This window comes from Numenius arquata, chromosome 3 (genome assembly GCF_964106895.1).
Source record: "Numenius arquata chromosome 3, bNumArq3.hap1.1, whole genome shotgun sequence".
Taxonomy (NCBI): Eukaryota; Metazoa; Chordata; class Aves; order Charadriiformes; family Scolopacidae; genus Numenius; species Numenius arquata.
In genome coordinates this window covers 32,292,968-32,317,006 of record NC_133578.1, presented here as the reverse complement: position 1 = coordinate 32,317,006, position 24,039 = coordinate 32,292,968, and the positions used below count along the sequence as shown (strand labels likewise).

General features: G+C 40.9%; 1 protein-coding gene across 1 annotated transcript in view; it reads right to left on the bottom strand.

The window, feature by feature from the left end:
• The window catches only part of ANKRD44 (ankyrin repeat domain 44), a 149,576-nt gene that overhangs the window by 56,685 nt on the left and 68,852 nt on the right, over positions 1–24,039 (bottom strand). Inside the window, exons 3-7 of the mRNA XM_074145392.1 lie at positions 18,283–18,361; positions 10,619–10,689; positions 6,338–6,538; positions 4,134–4,221; positions 1,255–1,397 (exon numbers count right to left, since the gene is read on the bottom strand). Coding sequence (XP_074001493.1) covers positions 1,255–1,397; positions 4,134–4,221; positions 6,338–6,538; positions 10,619–10,689; positions 18,283–18,361 — 582 coding nt within the window. The remainder of the gene's footprint in view (positions 1–1,254; positions 1,398–4,133; positions 4,222–6,337; positions 6,539–10,618; positions 10,690–18,282; positions 18,362–24,039) is intronic.

Genomic DNA, 24,039 nt, shown 5'->3' with positions numbered 1-24,039 from the left:
CAGAGAGCTTAATTCGGAATGCTTCACCTTTACTATTATTAACTTTTTGTCCTACTGGCAATTTCTAAAAGCCACTATGAAGCTTAAAGCTGATAGCAGGACTATGTAATGATGATGATGATGATGATGATGATGATGACAAAAGTCCTAACAAGCTGAAAAGCTTTTACATCTAAGTGGGAAAGTAGGATAAATAAAAAGCACACAATCTTTATTAAAAAATAAATAAAACACTTTAATTTTTGTGAACAGAATCAGGCTTAAGAGCTCTTTCCACAGATTTCTTTTCAGAAGGGAGTGAAGAGAAGGTGAAACTGCACAGCCATTTACACTTCAATAAGAAGCCACTTTGAGTAGCTCGGTATTATAAAGATGTAATTAAGATTATGTTACTTCTTGATGACTAGCTTAGTATTCAACTGCTGTTCTGTAAAACAGGACAAGACAGATTGTAAAAAAGGCTCAGGGAAGAAGTGAATACCCTTCCACAAAATACAGGCATCTCAAAGATCATATCCCCAGTGGTGGAGAATGTGGAAGTTAAAGATAGTTATTAGCATAGTACTGCTAATAACAGGAAACACCTATTCCCCTTCAACTTCACAGTCAACAGCCTGTTAACACAGTCTTCTGGCATTTTTTTGGCAGGTCAAGTCAGCTGGTTATAAAGCTGGCAAATGCAACGGCTTTATTTGACATCTCTGATGAACCAGTGCAGGCTCTTCTGGTCATCTCACTGCTGCTTTGAACTACTGAGTTGACAATATTACACGAAGAGAGGTCTGTGCCCTGAAAAAAAAAGTTCTTTTCCAGAATGAAAATAATCCTTCTCCTTCCCTCCGTCAGCTACAGAGGAAATACAGGTCCCTAAACTTAAACAACCTGAACTGCAGTTTAGTAAAGTACGCAGTGTATTTGTTGAGAACAACTGCTCATCATATGAAAGGGAATGCTGAGCCAAGGGAAATTTCATTATTTCATCTTCCTTTGCAGGAACAGCATATATTTCCTGATTTCTTCAGCAAGGTGGCCTGGAATTTACTGTCCATATCAGACATTTTTATTCCAGAATGTTTCCTGCTCTTGAACTAATAAACTGCATGAAGCACAATGTGCTTTTCATGGTCCAGAAAATGGAAACCATTTTCTTTAAAAGCCCTGGCAATGTCTGTAGCAGCATCCATAAGAAAGAGGAAAAGAGTATCTTCAAATACAGAGAAACATGGAAGCTACAAAGAACACATTGCCACATACCTCTACCCCCAGGTTAAGGAGGTGTTTCACAATGTTAATCTGTCCATTGGATGCAGCTGCGTGAAGTGGGGTGTAACCCTTCTTGTCTTTACAAGTCACCTCTGCACCATGATTAATTAGCAAGGCAACAACTTCCAGGTGACCTTCAAAAGATGAGAGATAGTAATCAACGAGTACACTATCCTACAGCACCACTTCTCCCAAATTACTGCTTTCTTGCTAATGCACTGCCCCTTTCACTGGTGTTTCACAACACTCCTACAGTTTTACAAGGGGGAAAAAACAATTTCCGTAAATGTTCTTAATCCTAGCTCCAGGCCTTGTCAAGAAATTCACGCAATACATGTTCACCTTCACCAGATGTGTCAAATTTGTCTTTACTAACTTAGTTTTCCAGTCATTAAAAGAACAAAACCTCACCCCTTCCCCATTTATTTCTCTAAAAATAGTAAGTTTGTGGTTTATTCTCCATGATACAGAAAGAATAGTGAGCACAGGAGCATGACAATACAAGTCTCTCAGAACAGCATCCTGTTGATGTCACCTGCAGACACAACTGCTAACACTTGTCCGGTTTTTTTGTCAGCAATACGAAATAACTTTAATAAATGATAATATCACAGAATGATAGGGGTTGGAAGGGACCTCTGGAGATCATCTAGTCCAACCCCCCTGCCAAAGCAGGCCCACCTTAAACAGGTTGCACAGAAACATGTCCAGGCAGGTTTTGAATGTCTCCAGAGAAGGAGACTCCACCATCTCTCTGGGCAGCCTGTTCCAGTGCTCTGCCACCCTCAAAGTAAAGAAGTTCCTCCCCATGTTTAGATGGAACTTCCTATGTTCAAGTTTGTGCCTGTTACTTTTTGTCCTGTCACTGGTCACCACTGAAAAAAGGCTGGCCCCATCCTCTTGACACCCACCCTTTAACTATTTATAAGCATTGATCAGATCCCCCCTCAGTCTTCTCTTCTCCAGACTAAGAAGACCCAAGTCTCTCAGCCTTTCCTTGTAAGAGAGATGTTCTAGTCCCCAATCATCTTTGTAGCCCCTCAAATGATGGTAGCCTCTTCTCCAGCACCATTGAAGACATGGAAAACTACATTTTGCGCGAGTGCAGAATTTGATTCAAAGCCTACCAATATAAACACAAGATTTTCTACTGACTCCACTGATGAGGTTTTTGACTCTCCAAAACTGTATCATTAACACAAAACTGTGCAAAAAATCCTGAATATAAGTCTAAAAATGTTTGAATCTGAACTCGTGGTCTATACATACATACTTAGTCTGCAAACTAAAATAACTGCAATAGCCTCAACAGTCACACAGATGGAGAGCTAACTGCCAGATCGATGGGACATCTGTCTTCAGGAGTGAAATGCCTCCCCTGAATTAGGATCTCCCTAAAGAATACAGGAGAAGAGCATAACATCTCAAAATGCAACTTATAACCCACCTGTATCTTCAGTCTCCTCCTCTCCCTGAAGGTTTCAAACCATCTGGCCTGCCTTCCCAGATAGTGCCCTAACCACCAAAATTAAATCAAGGCTAACTGAGAAATAGGCCTTATTACTTCATGATGAAGCAGAGCTGTCTGTCTTAGAATAATTTGTTCTGTCAAACACCACATAACGCTGTGCATCCTCTGAGTTGTACAGCACTTTCATGACAGAGGCAGTTCTGGTCATGTGCAGATCTAGGACACTTTATGAACAATGTCCAAAGTGCCCAAAGATATTTAATCGTTCAAGAAGCTACGTGAGGGTTTACAGGATAAGATACTCAAATCTCATTATCTAAATTCTGTCCGAATTACACTACAGACTCCTCACTCCCATTGCTAATCTAGGCCTTAAATGTTATCTAAATATTTTGAAAAGCACATCATAAATTTGTTAAAAGAATGAAGAGCAAGAGATGTGGAACTGCACAGCACAATGTAAAAGCCTTTCACTTCTACATAGGGGAGTTCAAGGCTCACTAGCTCAAAAGCCAAATCACATTTATTGGCAAGAGTCTTTCCATCTGTCTGTGCCTATCAAAAAAACCCACAATATGCTTTTCTCACAGTTTGAAATCTGCTATTATCTCATTTCCAAAAGTGCCAGGATTAAAATTAAGAATTTGACAGGTGAGATGAAAGAGCTCCTGGCAGAGGGCACACAACATCTCATGAACTGTGATCTGGAATACACTGCTTGTCCAGCATGAAAGCTCTTGAACAGGAGTGACCACTATCACAGGCAATCTTGTTTTAGCATTTTTAAATCATAATGATTTACTCTGAGAAATTTTCCTTTAACTCAAAAGGAACAATTGATTTATTCAAGTACTATTTGGTAACACCATTGATGTCCTGAATAGATCAGTTGCTCTTGTCTACTCTGGAATAAAAGACGACGATTTGTTCCTAAGAGAAGGAAGGGCTATGAAGCATTTTCTAACAATATCATAACTTAGCTACTTATAAACATAGATAAGCAGCAAAATTTATGATTGAATTTATCTGCATTTTATAGAAAGTAGTTTTTAGCAAAAAAAAAAGAAACAAATATAACCCATATTTTTTTCAAGCCCAAATATACTTCAGGCTGGATTTAGAATCAGGATGAAAAAATAAAAAGGAAAAAAAAAAAAAAAAGAAAAAAAAAACAACGCAAAGAGTCCACATTAATTGTGTTAAGGAAATCACAGCCATGTTCTCACCAGCTGCAAAACTGTAAATAGACACTGTGTATTTAGATCAGCTGAACCCTTCCCTCTTCAGGGTAACTACAACACTCACTTTCCATGGCCTGGTCTGCTCTTGTCCATTTTAAAACATGTTACTGGTTTGTCAACAGGAAATTAAAAAGAAGGAGCAACAGCCCGAGCCTTACCCATGTACGCTGCCCAGTGAAGAGCTCTTCTGTCCTTTTTGTCAAAAGCATTGATGTTTGCCCCCTTGGCTAAGAGCAAGTTCACCATCTAGAAGTAACAACAGCAAGTAAGCCAACCCTGCAGATCACACACTCAATAGTTTATTCATCATTTCATATTCATATTCCATATTCATCATTCTAGCAATAATTTAGGATCTCAAAATCCTGCTGTTGAGCAACAGATTTGTGAATTACACAAATACTGTTCAAAGCTGTGAGCATTAATGACAGGGACTGACGACGGCCACAAGTAACCAGCTCTGGGACAAGCTCTGGGTCCACAGATGGGGCTGAGAGCATGAAGGGCACTGCTACTCCAGTGTGCTTCAAACTGAGCTTGGCAAATAACCTGGAAGAGAAACAGGCCTGGAAGAGAAATACTGCTTTTATTTACGACCAATTTAAGAGGTATTCTTGTGGACTGGGACAAGATTCCTCCAGGTGAGGTAACAAACCCTAATATCTGCTTGATCTTTCAATAAGGACTGTCTATTTCTTGCCACGCCACAGTGATTTTCATTAAGTTCCCACGTGCCCATGGCGTGTGGATGGGCACCAGGCAGCTTCACTGGCATACCACACTGGCCTTTTAGATAGCATGACTAAGAAGTAAAAAGCTGCTTTCCCCATTGCCAATCATCCAAGATTAAACGTAAGAAAACTTAGGGAAAAAAGAAAGGAAACTGAATGAAAAACACGTTCAAAAACTGTCTTTTCCAGCAGAACATTCTAAAATCATAAATTACAGAGCTGCACAATTGTCTTCTCATACACGGCTTTGCCACAGTAAAGAAATCAGCTAATAACAGCAAATATTTAGTTAACATTTCTGATACACTATCCAGGAGCTTTAGGTTATGACAGTTAGACTCAAATATTACAATCTTTCTCCTACAGCGCAGTATTTTAAAGGCCAACCACCATCACCGTTTTACAGGAACTACCATTTCTCTTCCTTCCTTTAATTACAGTACAACTGATCAACTTTTGCGGACAGAATCCTACTGTTTCGGTCAAAGAGGTTTTTTTCCATATCCAGATCTTCAGGTGAGAAATGGGCAAACGAGGATCCTTTCACCCAGATCTAAAGACACCAGCAAAGCCCTTCACATAGGGGCTTTATTTTACAAGCGAGTTTTTTCATATAGAAGCAGTAATTAGATTAGAAGGGTTTGCTTGTGAAAGATGAGTAGAAAAACCAGATGGACATTTTCTAGAAGACTAATTAGAAAAGCAGACTGACTGGATCTCACATAGCTGAACACTTCTTCAATATTAAACGAATCCACCAGTTTTCCCTTCTTTCCATTCTGCTACTCTTATTTTCACAGGCAGTCAAGCTCAAAAGAGCCAAGCACACACTTGAGTTGCTGGAGCTGGTGGCGGAGCCAGATCTCCAAGTTTGCATGCACACCTCACTTGCATGTCGGCTCTGTACAAGTACTTTCCAGCCACTCTCTCATTTCTGCAGGTAGGAAACCTGGCGCACACTCTGAAAAGCAGATGAATGACAGGAATTGTGGGGGGGTCAGGGAGATGGGGCTCAGTCTAGACCCAGCCACAAGAGGCCAACTGTTTGAACCAGGAAAATAAATCATAGAATGGTTAGAGTTGGAAGGGACCTTAAAGATCATCGAGTTCCAACCCCCCTGCCATGGGCAGGGACACCTCCCACTACACCAGGTTGCTCAAAGCCCCATCCAGCCTGGCCTTGAACACCTCCAGGGATGGGGCATCCACAGCTTCTCGGGGCAACCTGTTCCAGTGTCTCACCACCCTCACAGTAAAGAATTTCTTCCTAATATCTAATCTAAATCTACTCTCTTTCAGTTTAAAACTGTTACCCCTCACCCTATCACTACACTGAAGTCCCTCCCCATCTTTCCTGTAGGCCCCCTTTAAGTACTGGAAGGCTGCTGTAAGGTCTCCCCGGAGCCTCCTCTTCTCCAGGCTGAACAACCCCAACTCTCTCAGCCTGCCCTCATAGGAGAGGTGCTCCATCTTCGTGGCCCTCCTCTGAACTTGCTCCAACAGGTCCATGTCCCTCTTATGTTGGGGGCCCCAGAGCTGGACGCAGTACTCCAGGGTGAGGTCTCATGAGAGCAGAGTTGAGGGGCAGAATCACCTCCTTTGACCATCGATTACACTCATGAACATCTCACCTCAATGTGGCCATTCAGAGCTGCATGGTGCAATGCCGTCCGCCCCCCTCGGTCAGAGACGTTGACGCTGCTCAGCATGGGGATGATAACCTCCGCACACTTCACCGCCTTGTTTGCAGCAGCCACGTGCAATGGTGTCTGCCAGTTCTTGTCCCGAGCGTTGACATCGGCTGAGTGCTTAATCAACACTTGCACTGCTTCCTGCAACAGCCACACAGTTATACCCATAAACAAGCAGTTTGAATAAATGCAAGGCCCGTGCTCTTGTCAGCTTGGTGATGTTACCTATGCATGTTACTTACGCATACCAGACACGGCCAGGAGGAGGGAAAGAGAACAACATTTATCTAAACAGCCTCCCAGGTTAGGGAAACGGTATTATTGATTCAAATGCCACCTTTTCTGTCATTTAGAGCAGCGTCACAGAATCACGGAATGGTTAGAGTTGGAAGGGACCTTAAAGATCATCGAGTTCCAACCCCCCTGCCATGGGCAGGGACACCTCCCACTACACCAGGTTGCTCAAAGCTCCATCCAGCCTGGCCTTAAACACTGCCAGGGATGGGGCATCCACAACTTCCCTGGGCAACCTGTTCCAGTGTCTCACCACCCTCACAGTAAAGAACTTCTTCCTAATATCTAATCTAAATCTACCCTCTCTCAGTTTAAAACCATTACCCCTTGTCCTGTCACTACATCTCCTGACAAAGAGTCCCTCTCCAGCTCTCCCGTAGGCTCCCTTCAGATATTGGAAGGCTGCTATGAGGTCTCCCCAGAGCCTTCTCCTCTCCAGGCTGAACAGCCCCAGCTCTCTCAGCCTGTCTTCATAGGAGAGGTGCTCCATCCCTTTGATCATATTTGTGGCCCTCTGCTGGACCCGTTCCAACAGGTCCATGTCCTTCCTGTGTTGAGGACTCCAAAGCTGGACACAGTACTCACGAACAATCAAAATTTCCCAATTTGATTTTTAGGACATACACTTTTAGCTGCCTATGCCCAACCTGTTCAGCTGATTAACCTTCAGTACCACAGTCATCATAACTGTGCTCTCATTGAAGAAATGAATTTACATATTTGAGCTCACTGTTCTACAAATTATTTATAAAATGAAAAGCACATCATTTTGGACAGTGAAATCACAGCAAATTGTGATAAGTTTTATTTATAAACAGGAAAAAGGAGAAAATAAAATAGAATATGCAAAACCAGAATTTTAGCTTTGCAAAAACATGAGAATCACAGTCAAGGGCTGATGCTGGTGTTCCCAAGTTAACATTAGCATTCCTTCCCTCCCCGAGGGCTGAGCACAGGCCAAGAGTCTTCACTGCAACATCCATTCTGTCAGTCTGAGACCAAACAACATCTTTTAAAGTTAATTTTGTTGGTTAAAAGTGAGTATTTCCCAGTGAGAAAATGTACTGTTCTCTCTTTAGAGACTGTCTCACTGGAGAATTCAGAATCCGTTCTTTTCTGCCTCTATTCATGCATCTGCCATTAAGCAAGTCAAATAATAAAAAAAAAAAAAAAAAGTCTCTCTCAAAATTACATTTTGTTTCTTCTGCCCTTTTTTTCCCCCACAAAAAAACAAAATACAAAGGAACCACTGGGACACAGTAGCCTTGTCTGCTAATTCCAACTCACAGCTGTAAGTGGAAAAGCCCTAGTCCTACATAGTACCTTATTATTTTATACAAAATCTGAAAACTTTTCTGGTAAGCACAGTCGAAATTTTATTAATGAATAGCAAACATATACAGCGTGTTTAAATAGCACTTTTGTATCTAGAATGGCCCAGGAGAGTGCCTGCAGTCTGTATCAACAAGACATCCATTACTGGGAGGTTTAGTTCTTTGTCCTCAACCGATCTCAGCAATTTCATTTTCCACAGCCTTCTCACAAACTGCCCTCTAACAGATTTGTTCAGTTAGTGACATTGCACCTCTTACAGCCCCAGTAATGATATATCACTGCTGATGTCTCAACAGCATTTTCTTTTTTAAATTACAGGCCTACTATTTTAAAAGTCATTTAAATGTTATTCCCTGGAGACCTACCCAGCTGGGACATGAAGTCAGCAGGAAAATTCATGCACTTTGACTCTTAATGAAGGAAGTAAAAAGTTAAAGATGATTTTTTAGAAGTAAATAGTAAGGACTGAAAAGTCTAAGCTAAAATTATTTAGCCTTTTTAAAAAAACATTTATACAGTTTTGTTTACTTCTGCAATTCTGCTGGTCTATTATATTTGGGATCAAAATGTTAAAATCCTTATGATGAAGTTTTAATTTTATTGCTTTTGAGAGCATGAGCTATACCTTTTTATTAGCATAATTTCTACACAGGCATGCAGTCCACAGCTATGGTGTAAGCCTCTGTATTTTGTGTCTCTAGCTATCCAAACTTATCAAAGTGACATCTCTCTCCTTTTTCAAATCGTGTAAGGCTGAAAGCTGATACATCCATTAACAAACCTGCACAGACACCTGAGGGTTGCTGATTTGTAAATAAACATTTAAATCCCTAAAGCCCACTTGAAAAATCCTTAAGACTTAAGTAAAAATGCGTTCGTGCTTTTAATCAATCTATAAAAGGGTGCAAGAAGACAGCTTCTGAACCCCGTGAAAGCTTCATACTAAAAAATTAATAATAAAACTTTAAACATGTAAGTGATCATTCTAAAAGCAACTGTGCTCACAGGAACTTCAAAAACCACACCGAGTGCTGCTGATCAACTTCTGGACCATGGATTCATCTCCTACAATTAATGTGAACTATGAATTCACCTACTGCTATCTACTACTATCGTTATCAGTTTCATCCCGTTATATTGAAGCTGCACATTTGTTAGCTTGTGTAATAAAGTAAAAGCAGCACTGAAAGAGCCTCAAAACACTGAATCTTGTTTCAAAATTATTACCAGAAGTAGCAATTATCATATAAATAACAAAGAAAAAAGATCAGGAGGAGAAAGCTACATGTTTTTATAAAATACACAACAGACCATGAAAAGGCATCAGAGGCTGGTGCCTTCCCCTGCTGCCTCACTATTGCACCTGGATACTCACTTCGAGGTACCAGAACTGCCGGCACAATGGAAGACAGTTTCTCATTGTGAAATTGGCCTTCAGCTGACAAAGAGTTAAAGATGAGACACAAACCCACAGAAAGACATGCATTTTCTGTTAGGACTGCCGCTGACAATAAATATCATGTACTCTGACACATCCAGAAAAAGAAACCAAGCACACTGCAATTCCCGCAGCAGAAAGATTGTGCCTGGTTTTTAAGGTTTAAGTCTGACCTTTGTTTTCCAACATGGCTTTTTGTATTTTGCCTCATTACAGCATTCATACTCTATCAGATATTCCTTTCAGAGGGTTTCAGCGGATGCCAGCAGCTGGGAAGCTCAGTCAGCAGCCAAACAATGCTTGAGTTCAGAAGCGAGCCCAGGATTCTTGCCTCCAGGCTTGGCAAGCGCTGGGACTGTTACGGAGGTGATTCGAGTCCATCAATCTCTGGAAGACAGCCACCCTCTGTCTCTTTTACAACCCCTCCTCTCATCCCCAGCAGCCAATTCTGTTTGCAGTTGGGCTCCCTGTTAACTAAGTATTAGGAGGATAACAGTATACAGGGAGGTCCAAAATGGAAAGCCAAGAATAATGGTGCAGTTGAAAGCACAGTCATGCCTGAGCTGCATTCCTGATTGTTATTGCTGCTCCTTTTTGAGAGAGCAATGGAAGAAGTACGACATCATGCCTGAAGATTTTTACTTGTCAACAGAAGAAATATGGGCTAACCCTCCTTTTTGCATGAATCAAATGCATTAACAGAAAACCTAATGGATGCCTTGAAATGCAATTAACCAAAACAAACGACGTGGTAATACGTGTTGGATCACATACACATCTACTCCCTTCTGGCACACACACAGAGTGCACACATCCGTATGGATTTATTCCTCGTTATTTCACCACTAGAAGATGATGTGGCCACTGTAGACCACTGCAGTCCTGGTCACCCACTCCAGCTCATGGTTGCTCAATATGACTTGCTATGGTAACATAAAGCATTCCACAAGGCAAAAATCAACCACATTAAAGCTCAAAAGCAGCTATAACTAACATGTAAAAGCTGGCCTCCAGCTGCGATGCTGAAGGTCCTGCACACAGAAAATACTTTCCCTGTTTGTGTCACCGTGGTACGTACTACAGCTCTCAATGGTTTGCTTCTACCCCCAGCGTGTAGTTTACGTGCAAAAGCAGGATAATCAAATCTTACTCACTTCACTTCTTGAAGCAACTGCTCGATGGAGAGGAGTCAGCCACATATTGTCCTTGGCATTAACACGAGCGCCTGCAAGTAAACAGCAGAGGTTACGTCCATGCCTTGGGTGCGACAGCGAAAGCCTTGCCCAACTCTCTCCTAGTAAAAAGAGCTGAGCCGAATGTGGAACTCTCAGCGCTCCCCACGACTCTCCAGGCACACTGTTCACCTTGGAAATGCATTTCCAGATCCCAGTTAGATAAGAGCTGAAGTGTGACTCAGAAAGAAAGGAACCGGACAGGTCAGACTATTATCAGGAATATCTTTGTTTACAGGACACAAAAGAAGCAAGATTTGTTGTAGGGGATTACATATCTAGGTATGTATGTCTATGTATATGCATTTTTTTTTTAGATTAACTGATACAGTTGGGGGAAAAAAAGGCAACCCTTTGCTTAGAACACTGCTGCTGTCTGCAGACATAATGAAGGGAATGAGCCTGAACAACCACCTCTTGTTTCCAGCTCCACCAGGCAGACCACTGAACCATATAACTGCTTCCCTGCTTTGCAAATCTTACTGTGATCAAGAAAACAGGACCAGGAAACGCTCAGGTTGAGGAGGAAACTGGGCACTTACTACCTGAGCTTCTGTGGGTGTTATTCAGCAAACGTCAGAAGAAGAGGGATGAAGGAGACTATCCGTTTGCCTTCTGTGTGGCTCAGCGCTAATGTGCACTCCGACAAAGACAGCTGGGCAAGAGGATGGGTTTGGGCTCGCTTGCCAGAACAAAGGATAAAGAAGGATATTTAACAAGTACAGCGGTGCTGGCTGACTGCAGACAGAAAAAAAAAAAAAAAAAGGGTCCTGTACGTTTGTGTGATAAAACAGATTTGGCTGAAAGAAATATTAAAAGCTATTCACTGATGTGATACCCCTGAAAGGAAATCTAGTGAAAAGGACTGGAGAAACCAACTTTAAAAAGGGCTTAACCCGAAAATGCTGTACCTCTCAGGTTTGTCTGAGAAGACTAGCACGCGCAGAAAAATTTTAGAGAAGCACAAGTGTCATGCACATAGCCTGGATGAGCCTCTGAACTTCATGAACAAAGGGATTCTTAAGCTTCATTTTTGCACTGTAACTTAAGTGCATACAAAATCCCATAATGAATAAATCACACTCTCTGAATCAGAAGTACTTTCCGAGAGCCATTTCTCAGGAATATTAAGGTGCTTGTCTCTGAATCACAGTGATTACTGGGAATTCTGCTAGATAATCAGAGAAGAAACAAGTTCTTTCATATTTCCACAAGCTGGGATATAATTATTTGACTGCAAGAAAGCCACTTTCAGAACTCCTGCAACAATTAGTGGCAATCCTCCGAACTCATCTCAGAACCCTGCCCTCTGGAAAAACCTCTTTTAGAAAAGACATCAGTTTCAATGGGTTTTCTAATTAATCTGTCTAAGCAAGGAAGCTGTTAGCTTCTTTTGTCTTCCCGAGAAGGCCATTACGGTTGATAGAGGTTAGTATCCTGCCCTTTGCCTACAGTGCCCTAGGCTCTAGAGACACCTAAGGCAACAACCTCGTCCACCATCAGCAAGCTGACAGACAGGACTCCAAGGCACCTTACATATTATACTGTTTAAGCCTGATAGGAGTCATGGGTACGCAAACTGCCTAGATGAATTCCTAATGATTGCTACCAAATACCATCTCTTGGGGTTGAGAAATTAATTTTGCATTTGCCTTGGCTTTTTGCCTTATGTTCTTACCTAAGGTTTCTTTTGGTTTATTTCTACCCTTTCAGTAACTCCTCCAAGCAGATGGTTGCAAATCAGAAAGGCTTATGTGTGGAGTAGCAAAGGGTGACAAACCTATCATTGCTCAGTATTCAACAACTCCAGTGGCATTTGTGAATATGAAGATGATTAGAAAACCTAGGGAAGTGTCTCCATCAGTAGCTATTCATGCCTTTCACTGATCCACTTACTCTTTGAGAAACTGAAATAGTTGCCAAGAAAACAGCTAAAGAAAATAATAAAAGCAAAACAATAGCAGTATAAATAAAATAATACACAGCATGCTATCGGCCTTTTCTTCCTCAGCTGCTTTCTACATCCCTTTACCTCTTTGTGCTTTATGTGACAAAGTGAAATTGCTCTTACGTATCAAATTCAATGCATCAGCTGAATGTGTTTGTGATTTCTGTTTTTAAAGAGCTGCACAATTCAGCTGTTGCCTGTTAGAGGAGCTGCTGTTGTCCATTTACTGAGGTGCACATTGTCTGAAGAGACGTTTCAAAACGTTTCCCTCCATACCTCCCATTTCCTTCACCAAAATTGAGCTTTTAGGTTCCCAGCAGTTCCTTGCTGGCAATGGTTAATGACAATGAATAAACTTCACAACCACTGATGCACTCCTCCAGGGACAGAAAATATCAGCCATTTTTAAAGAGATCAAGCAGGGACACCCAGGGAGCAATTCTCATGTTTTCAAAGGTGTCCTCTACACTTCACGAACTTGAGTTTCCATGATGTGACAGCCTCAGGGACAGCTCTTTGAAAGCACTGAGTAACACAGAAATCCAGCTCTACAAAGTGATCTACAACATGCTAATGCATCTAAAACTGTGTCCAAAAATCAGAAGCTTAATTTTTCAAGTGCATCCCACAATACTTCCTCAAAGTCACCCAGAAATTCAGTGTCCCTCTTTTCAGTCTAGACCAAGTATCTTAACCATGTTTCAATACACTTCCTGCAAGAGTCCTTGAATTAATCTGTGTATTAATAAGGACAAAGAAGGCTGATAACACAAATTGGTATATACGGTGTCCTTCATAGTACAGTCTTCCTTGAAAAGACAAGATGCTTTAAAGATTTCCCTTAAAATCCTTTCAGGTAGCCACAGCACCCACGCCCCACACCCACAGCCCCCCAAAAATATCCACTTTAAAAAACCCTTTTCCAAAGAAAAGCCTTTTCTCAGCCCCATCCTCTGCACTCTGCCCCTGAGAGGGCTCATACCCGTGGGCCTGGAGGAAAGGCTTGGCTGTTCAATTTGCTCTGTGAGGCTGAAGTAGACAACATAACATATAATGTTATGGATAAAATCAACAGAAAGGAAACTTTCTGTAATCCACTCTTCTTTAATATGGCTGTTTTGTAATCTTTGCCATCTTTCACTCTCAAATATTTCTGCCAAAAGAGGAAATAAATCTGAAATCGCCTCTGTTCTTTGAGATCTGAAATAAACAATCCAATTCTGGCTTTCAGGAATAAAGTTAACATCTCTTTATCCTAACCAAAGTACAATTTTCCATCCAGCACATCTGCCAAATCCACAGGTCTCCAATAAATCTAGATTCCTCAGTCTAACCCTCTGAATTTAGGGATGGTCGACAGATGAAGGAAACTCTACTCTTTAACCTATTAATGACACCATTAACGTGCACCTTTCCAACTCCTGCTCTGAGACACAGCAATGGACACACAAAAATATAAGGACTGTCCTGCCCCACACACCACCCCCCCCGACACACAATACAAAGCAAAGACCAGCACAAATAAAATATAACAACAGAGCAGCACCACCTGATAGATGGAACTGGGACCCACAACATGAGTAACACAACACCGTGCTAGATGTGAACAGATGGACCGAAGAGCCTGGGAACACCCACATGGCAGAAACAGAAGGTTAAGCAGGATCTCCTCAGAGGCAAGTTGCCTAGGGATCCCATCAGGTGAGAGCACACAGGTCCTGGGTCACTCATGAAACAGAGAGGACACAGTCCTGGGACATTCTCGAAACTTTTACCCAAAGGGGATACTCCTAATCCCCAAGGACAGTAGTGTCAAAGCCATGGGAAAGGCAGAGACAAGGCTGCCTCTCCAACCTGCCTATTCTTTAGCCTGCCGTAAAAGAGGAAGCCCTGAATGTGCGTTTAGGTTACAAAGCGCCTTCCCCTGCTGCCTACACGACAGGGATGGCCCAGAACCTTCTGCGCTTGTCACAGTCTCACTTCCAAATCTGTGTGGCAGAGCTTACCAGGAACCCTTCCAAAGCATGCCGGGCTTTGTCCTTTTCCTCAGCTATTGTGCATTTTATGAAGGATGGATGTCAATATTTCATGCATACCCCCAGTACATAAATTCCTTGCCAAGAAACTCAGAGCCTTCTGAAATAGTAAGGGATGATAATATTGCCAAGCTAGCAAGCTCCTGCATGGGGAACAAGGAGTAAGGGACATTATGCCCTCGGGCACCAGCTCAAAGCCCAGGAGAGGCACCAGCGTAAATGAGAACAGAGCTTGTATTTGCCCAGACAATTCTTGCATATCCATGACTGTGTCATCACACAGAGCTTCATTTATGTGAGGTGGTTACCCTGGTCCTTCTAACTCTTGACAGAAAAGGTGGAGAAGTGCTCAAAGCTCTGTGCTTTCACGTAGCCTAGAAAAACCAAACCACACGGCACATTTCCCCACTTTGAACCATATGATTATGGATCAGAGACCTTTGAGCTGATGTAAACATACCTAGCTCTTGACATTTAATGGGCCAGGGTGATTCGTACCAGTTGAGGCATCTGGCACCCTCTCTCCTGTATCAATTCCAGACAGACTCCATTTCAGTGGCTACCTAGAAAGCCATTTCTGGTGTGTCTCCAACCACCTGGGCAGAAGTTCTATTCATTAGATGCTACATTTATTCTTGCTGCCACCAGTTCATGGGCCACAAACCTCAGAATGTGGGTATCTCATTTAATCTCCTGAGCCCTGTACAAAACACAATGGGTTGCTGCTACTCCTAGCTTCTACTCATACCAAGAATATTATTGTTTGATGCCAACAGCAAGCATTTTTGTGCTTTCTCTCTGTGAAAACACCCTCTCATTTTAAGTCAGACAACAAAGGTTTTCCCCTTATGTAACTGAATTTCGTGATCAGATTAATCTTTTATGAAACACTGTAACTAATGCAGTTTACTGAATGAAGAGGTGAAGCACAGGGAAGATGCTGCTCTTGTCTTTGGAGCGTAGTTCATGGAGAGATCTCAATAATAAAGAGGTGTTTATAATAACCCATAAATCTGCTCCTCCAAATCTCGTAAAACTCCAGACCTGCTCCTGGATACAAGTATTGATGCTCACCATGAGTAATGATACATCAGAGACTAAAGGACAGTGAACAGGTAGGACATGCAACACAAGATTAATTTTGCTCATACTGAGCTATTTGGGAAAGATCCACACAGTTCCTGCGGACTGAACCCCAACACAGTCCCACTGACACAAAGTCCGATTTTTAGAAGCCCACACTATAAGCTTTTCACGCTCACTTGGATATATAAAAAAGCCTGAGATATCTCAACTGCATTTTATGCTGTTGCCCAGACAAACACTATAGCCCGTGGATGACATTTTGGTGGTGAAATGCTGGAACTAAGCATCCCAGAACACCAGAAAGTCTCCTTCCCTCATTAGGAACATGACAGAAAACAAGAATGTTCACCAGGACATTTCTTGATGATGTTGAGATTCAGGGGAGAAACAGGCGGAACAGCTTCACCTTTATGTGGATATTGCCTGTGTTGTTACTTGCAAAACTTGAAAAAAAGGCTCCTGCAATCTTCCAACACCACAATGGAACAACAGTATGTGACAAACAACATACCCGGCAAGAACACACGTACAGATCAAGTTTATTAACTCTTATATCCCAATGAAGAAAAGAATACTGAAAACCCACCCAGGCATAACCTGTCAGTGGAGGAACGTTCATTTAAATCTTTCTGCTGGCATCGGGGTTAGAGCAGAAAGATCTGATGTACGATGTATGTCCAACTAGTTAGTCTCATTAAGCAATGAGACAACTCAAAATGCTCCCAAAAACGTACAGAGGAAATGCACAGCTACAGCGAACTCAATTCTCATTTCCTGCCTTCTCCAGGTGTGGTTAGGCTGGCAATCCAAGCAAATACGTTCGTGTAGTCTGCACGCACCCATTAGCAGCCTGATCTACCTTTGAAATTGGCTGGTGCTCTAAGCAGGGGGACGGATCAGGTAACCTCTAGAACTCCCTTCCAGACTGAATTATTCTAGGATTCAAGGCTGGAAATCAGAAGGTGCCTTGCAATCACAGGACTGATAGTTCTGAAATAATTTTCTAAAAAAATGCGCGACCCATTTGAAAAGGGAATCTAATAATTTGTGAATCCAATCATACAGCAAGGTTGCTTGTAAAGTGTTAGATGTTTGTAACATAAAGTTCCTTCCAGTCCCACATTCTTAAACCACCATAAGATTTACTCTTACAGTTCTCCAGTTTAGAAAAACACTGCCTTTGAAATCTGCAAGCACATCCAGGAGCTTGCCATGAATTATGTGTACTTCTTGAGAGACATCTGTTTTATGCTTTGGTCTGACATATTTTGATCATGTTTTTTGTCACTACAACAGTTCGAAAATATTTTTTTATTTTTCTTCACAGCATTTCTGAAAAGGTAGGTTAGCGTTATACTCCTACTTTAAGCTGGGAAAAAAAAATCCAGGGAAATTATATTAGCAGAGTCAGCATGAGGGATTAAAATGGCTCTTAGTCCAATGTTAAAACTGTACTTCAGTCTTTATGCCACACCCACACACAATAAATAGAAGTATTTTGAGCACATATGGCCAAAGCTGTATCAGGCTCCATATATACACATGTGAACTGCTGCTTTTGTTCATGATTTCTCATTCTAAGACAATTGATGACAACATACAGGATGAGCTTTTTGGCAATGCCCCAACAAAGCACAGCATATTGAACTAATATACAAAGAGATTTATGCTTTTTAAGGGAGAATTGTACGCATTTACAAATAGTGTTTAATATGCTTTGGTTTTGACTAAAGTACCTTAAGATAGTGTACAAGTATAAAATACATATTGTGTGTGCAAACATACATAAATATATATACACATACATACCTTTCTATGCTAAGAAGATATAATGTTTAGACAAACTTTTTTTTTTCTTTTTTAACAAATTTCTCTTTTTTTAAGGACTGCGGACTACGGAAAAGTCCTTTTTTTAAGGACTACGGACAAGACATTTCAAAAGTATTTGTTAGTATAGATGAGTTCCAAAAAAACACCAGTTGTTCTACGTCTGATTTGCAAGTTCCTGGGTTTACATTTGTTTAGATACATCCTACTGCACAGTTTCTATTCTCCAAATCAAATTTCTGACTGTTAGAATTATGTTTCTAATGTAAATACCAGTTACAATTCATTCAAAGTCATTCATAACTTTTTTGCTATTATTCTATAATATTTTTTTCTTAACAGGAATTCTTAGCTTGTACTCCAGGACATGAACCCACATTTCAAGTATGTACTTCAGCAAGTTTCTGAATCCACAAATATTGTCAGTTTGAATGCTTCAGAAGTTTTTGCTTTGCTTATTAATTCCGCTCAGTCACAGTGCACATATCACCAAATTAAAATATTGTATCACCAAATTGTATCACCAAATTTAAATATATTTTCTAAGATTGCAACAACTGCAATCAGCTCTACGAAACTCAGAAATAGGCACTGCCCAAAGCTGACTCACATATGCTCCACTGGGTATTGCTTGTAGCTTTAAAATTAACTAATTTACTAGTTAAAAACAGTGAGGGACACTATCTTACCTGACAAAATGAGAAGCTCAATGATGTCTGCATCCCCCAGGAATGACGCAACATGAAGAGGAGTTCGTTTCTCGGCATCCTACAAAACCAGAGATTGTCCAGTTAAAAAACACAGTCAATAACTGCAAGTGTTAGTGTTTATAAAGAGCAATGGATTTGTATATGGTGTTTATTTTCCTACATGTATTTTTTTTTATAATTAGAAATGTAATCTCAATCAGTGACAGAACAAAATTCAAGGTCTGAACAATACTCTCCCAATAATCCTCAACTTTTTTATCACTTGGTTCAACCAGACCTTGCAGAGACACTGTCTTTACTCTGATATCCTCTTTACAGGTAGATCAAATCAAATCTAAAATGAGGAAAGACGCCATCCTTGGGTCTCTTTGGGGAACATTTTTCCACTCTAAGTATTGCAGCGACATAATTCAGATGCTTCAGTTTGCATCAACAATATAACACTGGACTCTCCAGGAGGGTATCTCTGGAGGATGGTTTGGAACCACACACAAGGACAAGATGCGATCCTCTTGGTCTACAATGGTTCTTGTACACCATTTAGCCTGGTTGCCTACAGCAGCCCAAAATGGGCTTGTACACCTTGACTGACCTTTAAACGCACATAAAGAAAATATTACCAGTCAGGCCCGTGTCTTCAAACTCAGAAGAACTGCTAATAATGACATATACAACTTCTGAAATATATCTACTTTTATTTGACTTCTGTAATTTTCAGCCTTAGGGAGTCACATTTCCAGGATTTTCCTTTCTAACTTCAAGGGGTGTAAATATAATGTTTACGAAAAATCCTTACTTTTATTGCTTTATTCAGATTATTCTAGAACACAGGCCTTTAAAAGAAACTGCTAAACACTATAATATGAGCCACAAAAATCACAAGAACTGCTAATACCGTTAATCATGCTATTCCATCCCTGTTTCCAGTCCTAAATGTATTTCATTTCCATTTCTCAACCACTATTACAAAGAAGTTCTAAGAGACTTATCAATCAAACTTATCAAATTACAACCTACCAGCATTAAATACAGTAAGCTGGCAGCAGATTCAACACCTCCTGCAAACGATACCACCACAGAAACCCTACCAGTATTTACACACTCTCCCTGAAACAAATCTCTGAGCCTGTCAAGTAAAATATCATTTTTAACATGCCCAAGAGGTCATCAACCGCAAGCTATTTTGGACTATCTTCAAAGTATGCTACAAATGTGGACAAATCAGGGCGGCAGAACCATTTGTCATGCTAATGCTGAAGATTGTTTTCCAGCACTGAGAGGCACAGAGCCACTGGTCACCAGAAAAAGTTACATTTAATTTTTACATTTGTATGTTTCTCCAAACACACATGATGTATGTCGTCCTCGAATTCTGCTGCGGTGTGTTTTGATCTTACATACCGAGCATGCACAGAAAACACTCGAAAAACAGATTACATGATCAAAAACAGATTCCATGACACCCTGGTTGCCACAGGTCAGAGGGAAAAATATCGTACAGAACTTCACCTCCTCATATGGTAGGCAAATTAAAACAATATTAAGCAGTGTCTGTCCAGCAGTTTCCGCTCAGGAACCGAAATCACAAGCTGGATTCTCTCATATGCTCAGTTCCTAAAACATAATCCACCACGGGCTAGCTTTTACAGGCTACATGAGAGCATACGAGACCTTTTTTAAGTATTGTTTCATATTACCTATCCTAAGGCTATGCATGGCAAAAAATATGCCAAGACTGATCAAATATTTGTACAAAACTAGAATCAGTTTTTGTTTTGTTTTGTTTTTTTCAGCTTGTTCTTTTTAATGCATGAATTTCTAGCACAATGTAGTATTTGTAATAGCTATCGTACCTGTCAGTGATAAATTTTGCAGCAGCTTCTTGTAACGCAGCCAAGTTTGGCAACAGAACAGAGCAGTTTGAAGCAGAACGCTAACAACACAAGACCAACCAATTTTCTCTATCAAAGAACCAAGACTGTTCAGCGCTGTATTGATTATAAGCAATATTTTATACTAAACTGTAAATTTGGTAATTGAGGGAGGGAAGGACATGAGACAAAAAAGTAGAATTTTTATCCTTCTGTAACAGGAATAACTCCCTGTAAGTATTCTCAGCTTTCACTTTTTGAAATCAATGTACAATCCTATCAAATTAAGGGAGAATCAAGTCTTCAGAGAAAGATGGGTTTGGTCACACAAGCGAATTCAAGCTTAATTTCTCCAAGAGGAAAAAAACTCCTGAAATGTCTCCATTTATCACAACCAGAGTTCACCCTCACATGAACTAGCCGACGACAAAACCCGATGCGTGATGCAAAAAATTAAAACCACACAAAAAAGCCCTCCGGGCAACGTTTTCAGGAGTCTAGGGGGTGAGAAATCCGGACACAACGCCTGCAGCTGAGCGAGCAGTTGAGCAACTCCACGGAGGAACATCCTCAAGTTCCTGTTTACGCTCTGCACGAGGGGAACCGGGGCGCGCAACCACACTCCCTGCCTCCTCCTCAAAGCCCTGTACCGCTTCCACACCACTTGAACAGCTCGCTGCCTTGGTCTCTGGCCCGTGCACTAACGTCTATTCAGCCACTGAGGTCCTTGTGGCATGATGGTAGTAGGAGCAGTACAAATGAGTAAGTTAATAACGATCTAAAAACTGAAGGCTACCAACAGAGAAAGAGGAATAAAAAGAAAACTTGTCATTTCAGGGAAAGGTCTGGCAGTACCCCAAACCTGAACATACATTATCGAGGCAAGGAAAGGAGGTGGGGGAAAGAAATGGAAACAGGATTACAAATAGCATTAGGACAAATAATCAGACCTGCTTCAAGTGCAGTTCTCAGAGGAACAAAAGGTCAGTAAGAGACAGTAGATAAGCTAAACAATGGCTAGAAAATCATGCCGAGATGAAATGAGCACTCTCTCCCCAAAACTGTATTAGTGACTTACATTAGCTCACAGAAAAGATGCTGCTGCATGTTAACATTATCTGTACGCATTTTTTTTTTTTTAAAGTAAAAATAAAGGAAATCAAGAACTTAACAAACAGGCAATCGAGGACAGAATGCCTCAGCAAGAAAAACACTCAGCACACGCTTAAACTGTGCAAGTGATCACAATGACACTGATAAGGCCCCTCACAGGCTTAAAGTTAGGCTAGTCCTTAAGTGCTTTATTGGATCAGAGCCCTGGAGGACGTAAAGATTAGCCAAACAGTGGCTTGGATGAATCGTATCAACGTATGTAAAATAATCAGGCACATTAAAAAAAGGCCAACAGTTTGTCCTCAACACAGCCTACATCTTAAAGGAGATAATGCATTTGAACATTTATATCAACTGCCGCTGTTCAGATCAGAAAAGGTTTGGGACAGAGTTATTTACTATTAAAATATGAAGTGCAACTCTTACAGAAAACAAATGTTTGTATCCTCTTTTGTCACCAAACTGCCTGAGCAGCCGACAGGAATAGTTCAGCACAGAAGGAGTTAATGCACCACAGAAACTGAGTTAATGAAATTTCATTGGTAAGAATTGCTTGGTTTCCCACCACCTTGGAGCAGCCAGCGGATCTGCCTGCGTGGCAGAATAAACTAAACTATATCAGAGGCACGTGAATGGCTGCAACTTCCATTGATTCAAGACTAACCAAAACAATAACAGAAACAAACCTGTTCATTTACTCCAGTTACTGTTGTTACATCTGAGTACCCCTTATTTAAATAGCACAGAATAAATGGCACCATTAAAAAAAGCAAACATTCAGATACAACTTGACTTCAGGAAAATTAAATATTGGGGCCTGGTTAGGAACTACTGAAGAGGCTAAAAGTAAATGAGCAGCAACTTCTTGGGCTATTTACAACTGTTCAGAGCCAAAAGCTGCTGCTGTACAGAGCAAATCTCTGCCACTTCAGGATTTCCTTCCTCTCACAGATTCTTTTATTAAAGCCTGTAATTCACAAAGCAAATTGAAATGCTTAACTGTGAGCACCAGCTGGGAGGTGAAAGTCAAGCTGTGTAACTTATGCCTGGTGCTTTCTTCTGCTGTTACCAAGTACAGAAATTCCTGTCTGAAAATGCAGACCCTGGTTCTAGCACCTCTCATCCCAACAGTCTTCAGTTCACCCTCAGAAACCAAGATTCTTCTGGGCTGAGTCTTTAATTGTCAAGTGCCCACGAGGTGGAAGAGGCAAATACTTCGATCCTCTAGAGACAAGAAAAAATATTTTCCCTCTCTCGCCCATGAAACATTTTCCTTCCATAAGGCTAACAGTACTTTTCATGCTAGAAAAAAGATAACTTTTAAAATTAATTACTAATCCTAAATTGAGACTGTATAAACTGTTATCTAATTAATGGAAATATTTTAATGTTCATAGCAGCAAGTTTCCAATGTAAGGCCTAAAAGATAAACTTAAATAACTCCTCTGTTTTTATAAATGCAATATTGACTTTGGGGAGGGAGTGTTGATGGCATGGGAGCGTACATCACTTGTGAGTTGAAGGGGAAAGCAGATTTAGAAAATTCAGGTATTTCAGGCTGACGTTGCTGCCTTTGAAGAAAAAGCAGCTACAGACAAACCCTGCCATGAGCTTTTAATGGCCTGTACATCCTTAACTGTCTCAAACTTTGCGGACCTGATAACGTGAGTCACCAGCACAGCTATATATATAACTTAGTACCCACTAGTATACTAGCATGCTGTACAAAGCAGCTCAGACTATTTCAGACTCTCAGTAAACTCCAGCAGAATCTTCTTCACAGTTCAAACATCATCTTTATAAAATATAAAAAAATATGTTTTCTAAAAGAAAAAATATTTATTCTAAATAAAACTCATGTTGGTTAATTTGCATCGCAAAAATCAATGCAATTTCATATTCAATTTCCTCACATAACTGAGAATTGTACATAATTTCCTGCTGCAGAAAAAAGAAAATTCTCTATCACTTCCCACTTAATTTAACAGCATATCAAACAGCACTACAGGAGGCTAAATACCCACTGAAAACACAGCTATTACCTAGCACCAAACTGTCATACTGCGTCAAAGCAGAAGCCTTCCAAATTTCTTGACTAAATCCTCCAGAAGACTTTCCGGCACAGCCGAACTACATCTAGAAGAGGAGCATTTACTTCCAGGATAGCTTTATCCTCCTGCAAGACTTCATAGTGCCAAAAAGAAAACCATCATTCCTTGGATGAGAGCAAGAGAGGGTCTGGTTCCCAAGATCACTGAAATACCACATTACGGTCTCTCTTAGTCCCAAGTCAAGCACGTCACCCCAAACTGAACAACAAGCTGTTTTTCACATTAGCTATCCCAAGCATGCAAAGCCTTTCAGACTCACAATCCTAAACGTGTGTGCACTTGTATCCACAGGCACTCATACCACTTCAAAAAGCATGCTTAGCAGTATTACGGAAATATATATAACTTGTGTGTATGTGTGTGTGAGGACCTGGATAAAGCCTGAATCCTCCTAACAAAGGCAGTCCTGCAACTCTATGCCTTACCAAGTAAGATAATGAGGAAAAGAAGGACTCTCTTTTCCATAAGGACCATGTCTCTCCATAAGGACTTCCTTCTGCCCTCCTTATCCTGTAATAAACCACCCTCAAAACACATGTCCCTGCATGTAAAGCCTTGCAATCTCTGCTAGTGCCACTGTCTCTTCCTCTGCAGACTTGCTCTGCAGCTAGAAACAGGCAGGTGATGCCCACGGTCACTCC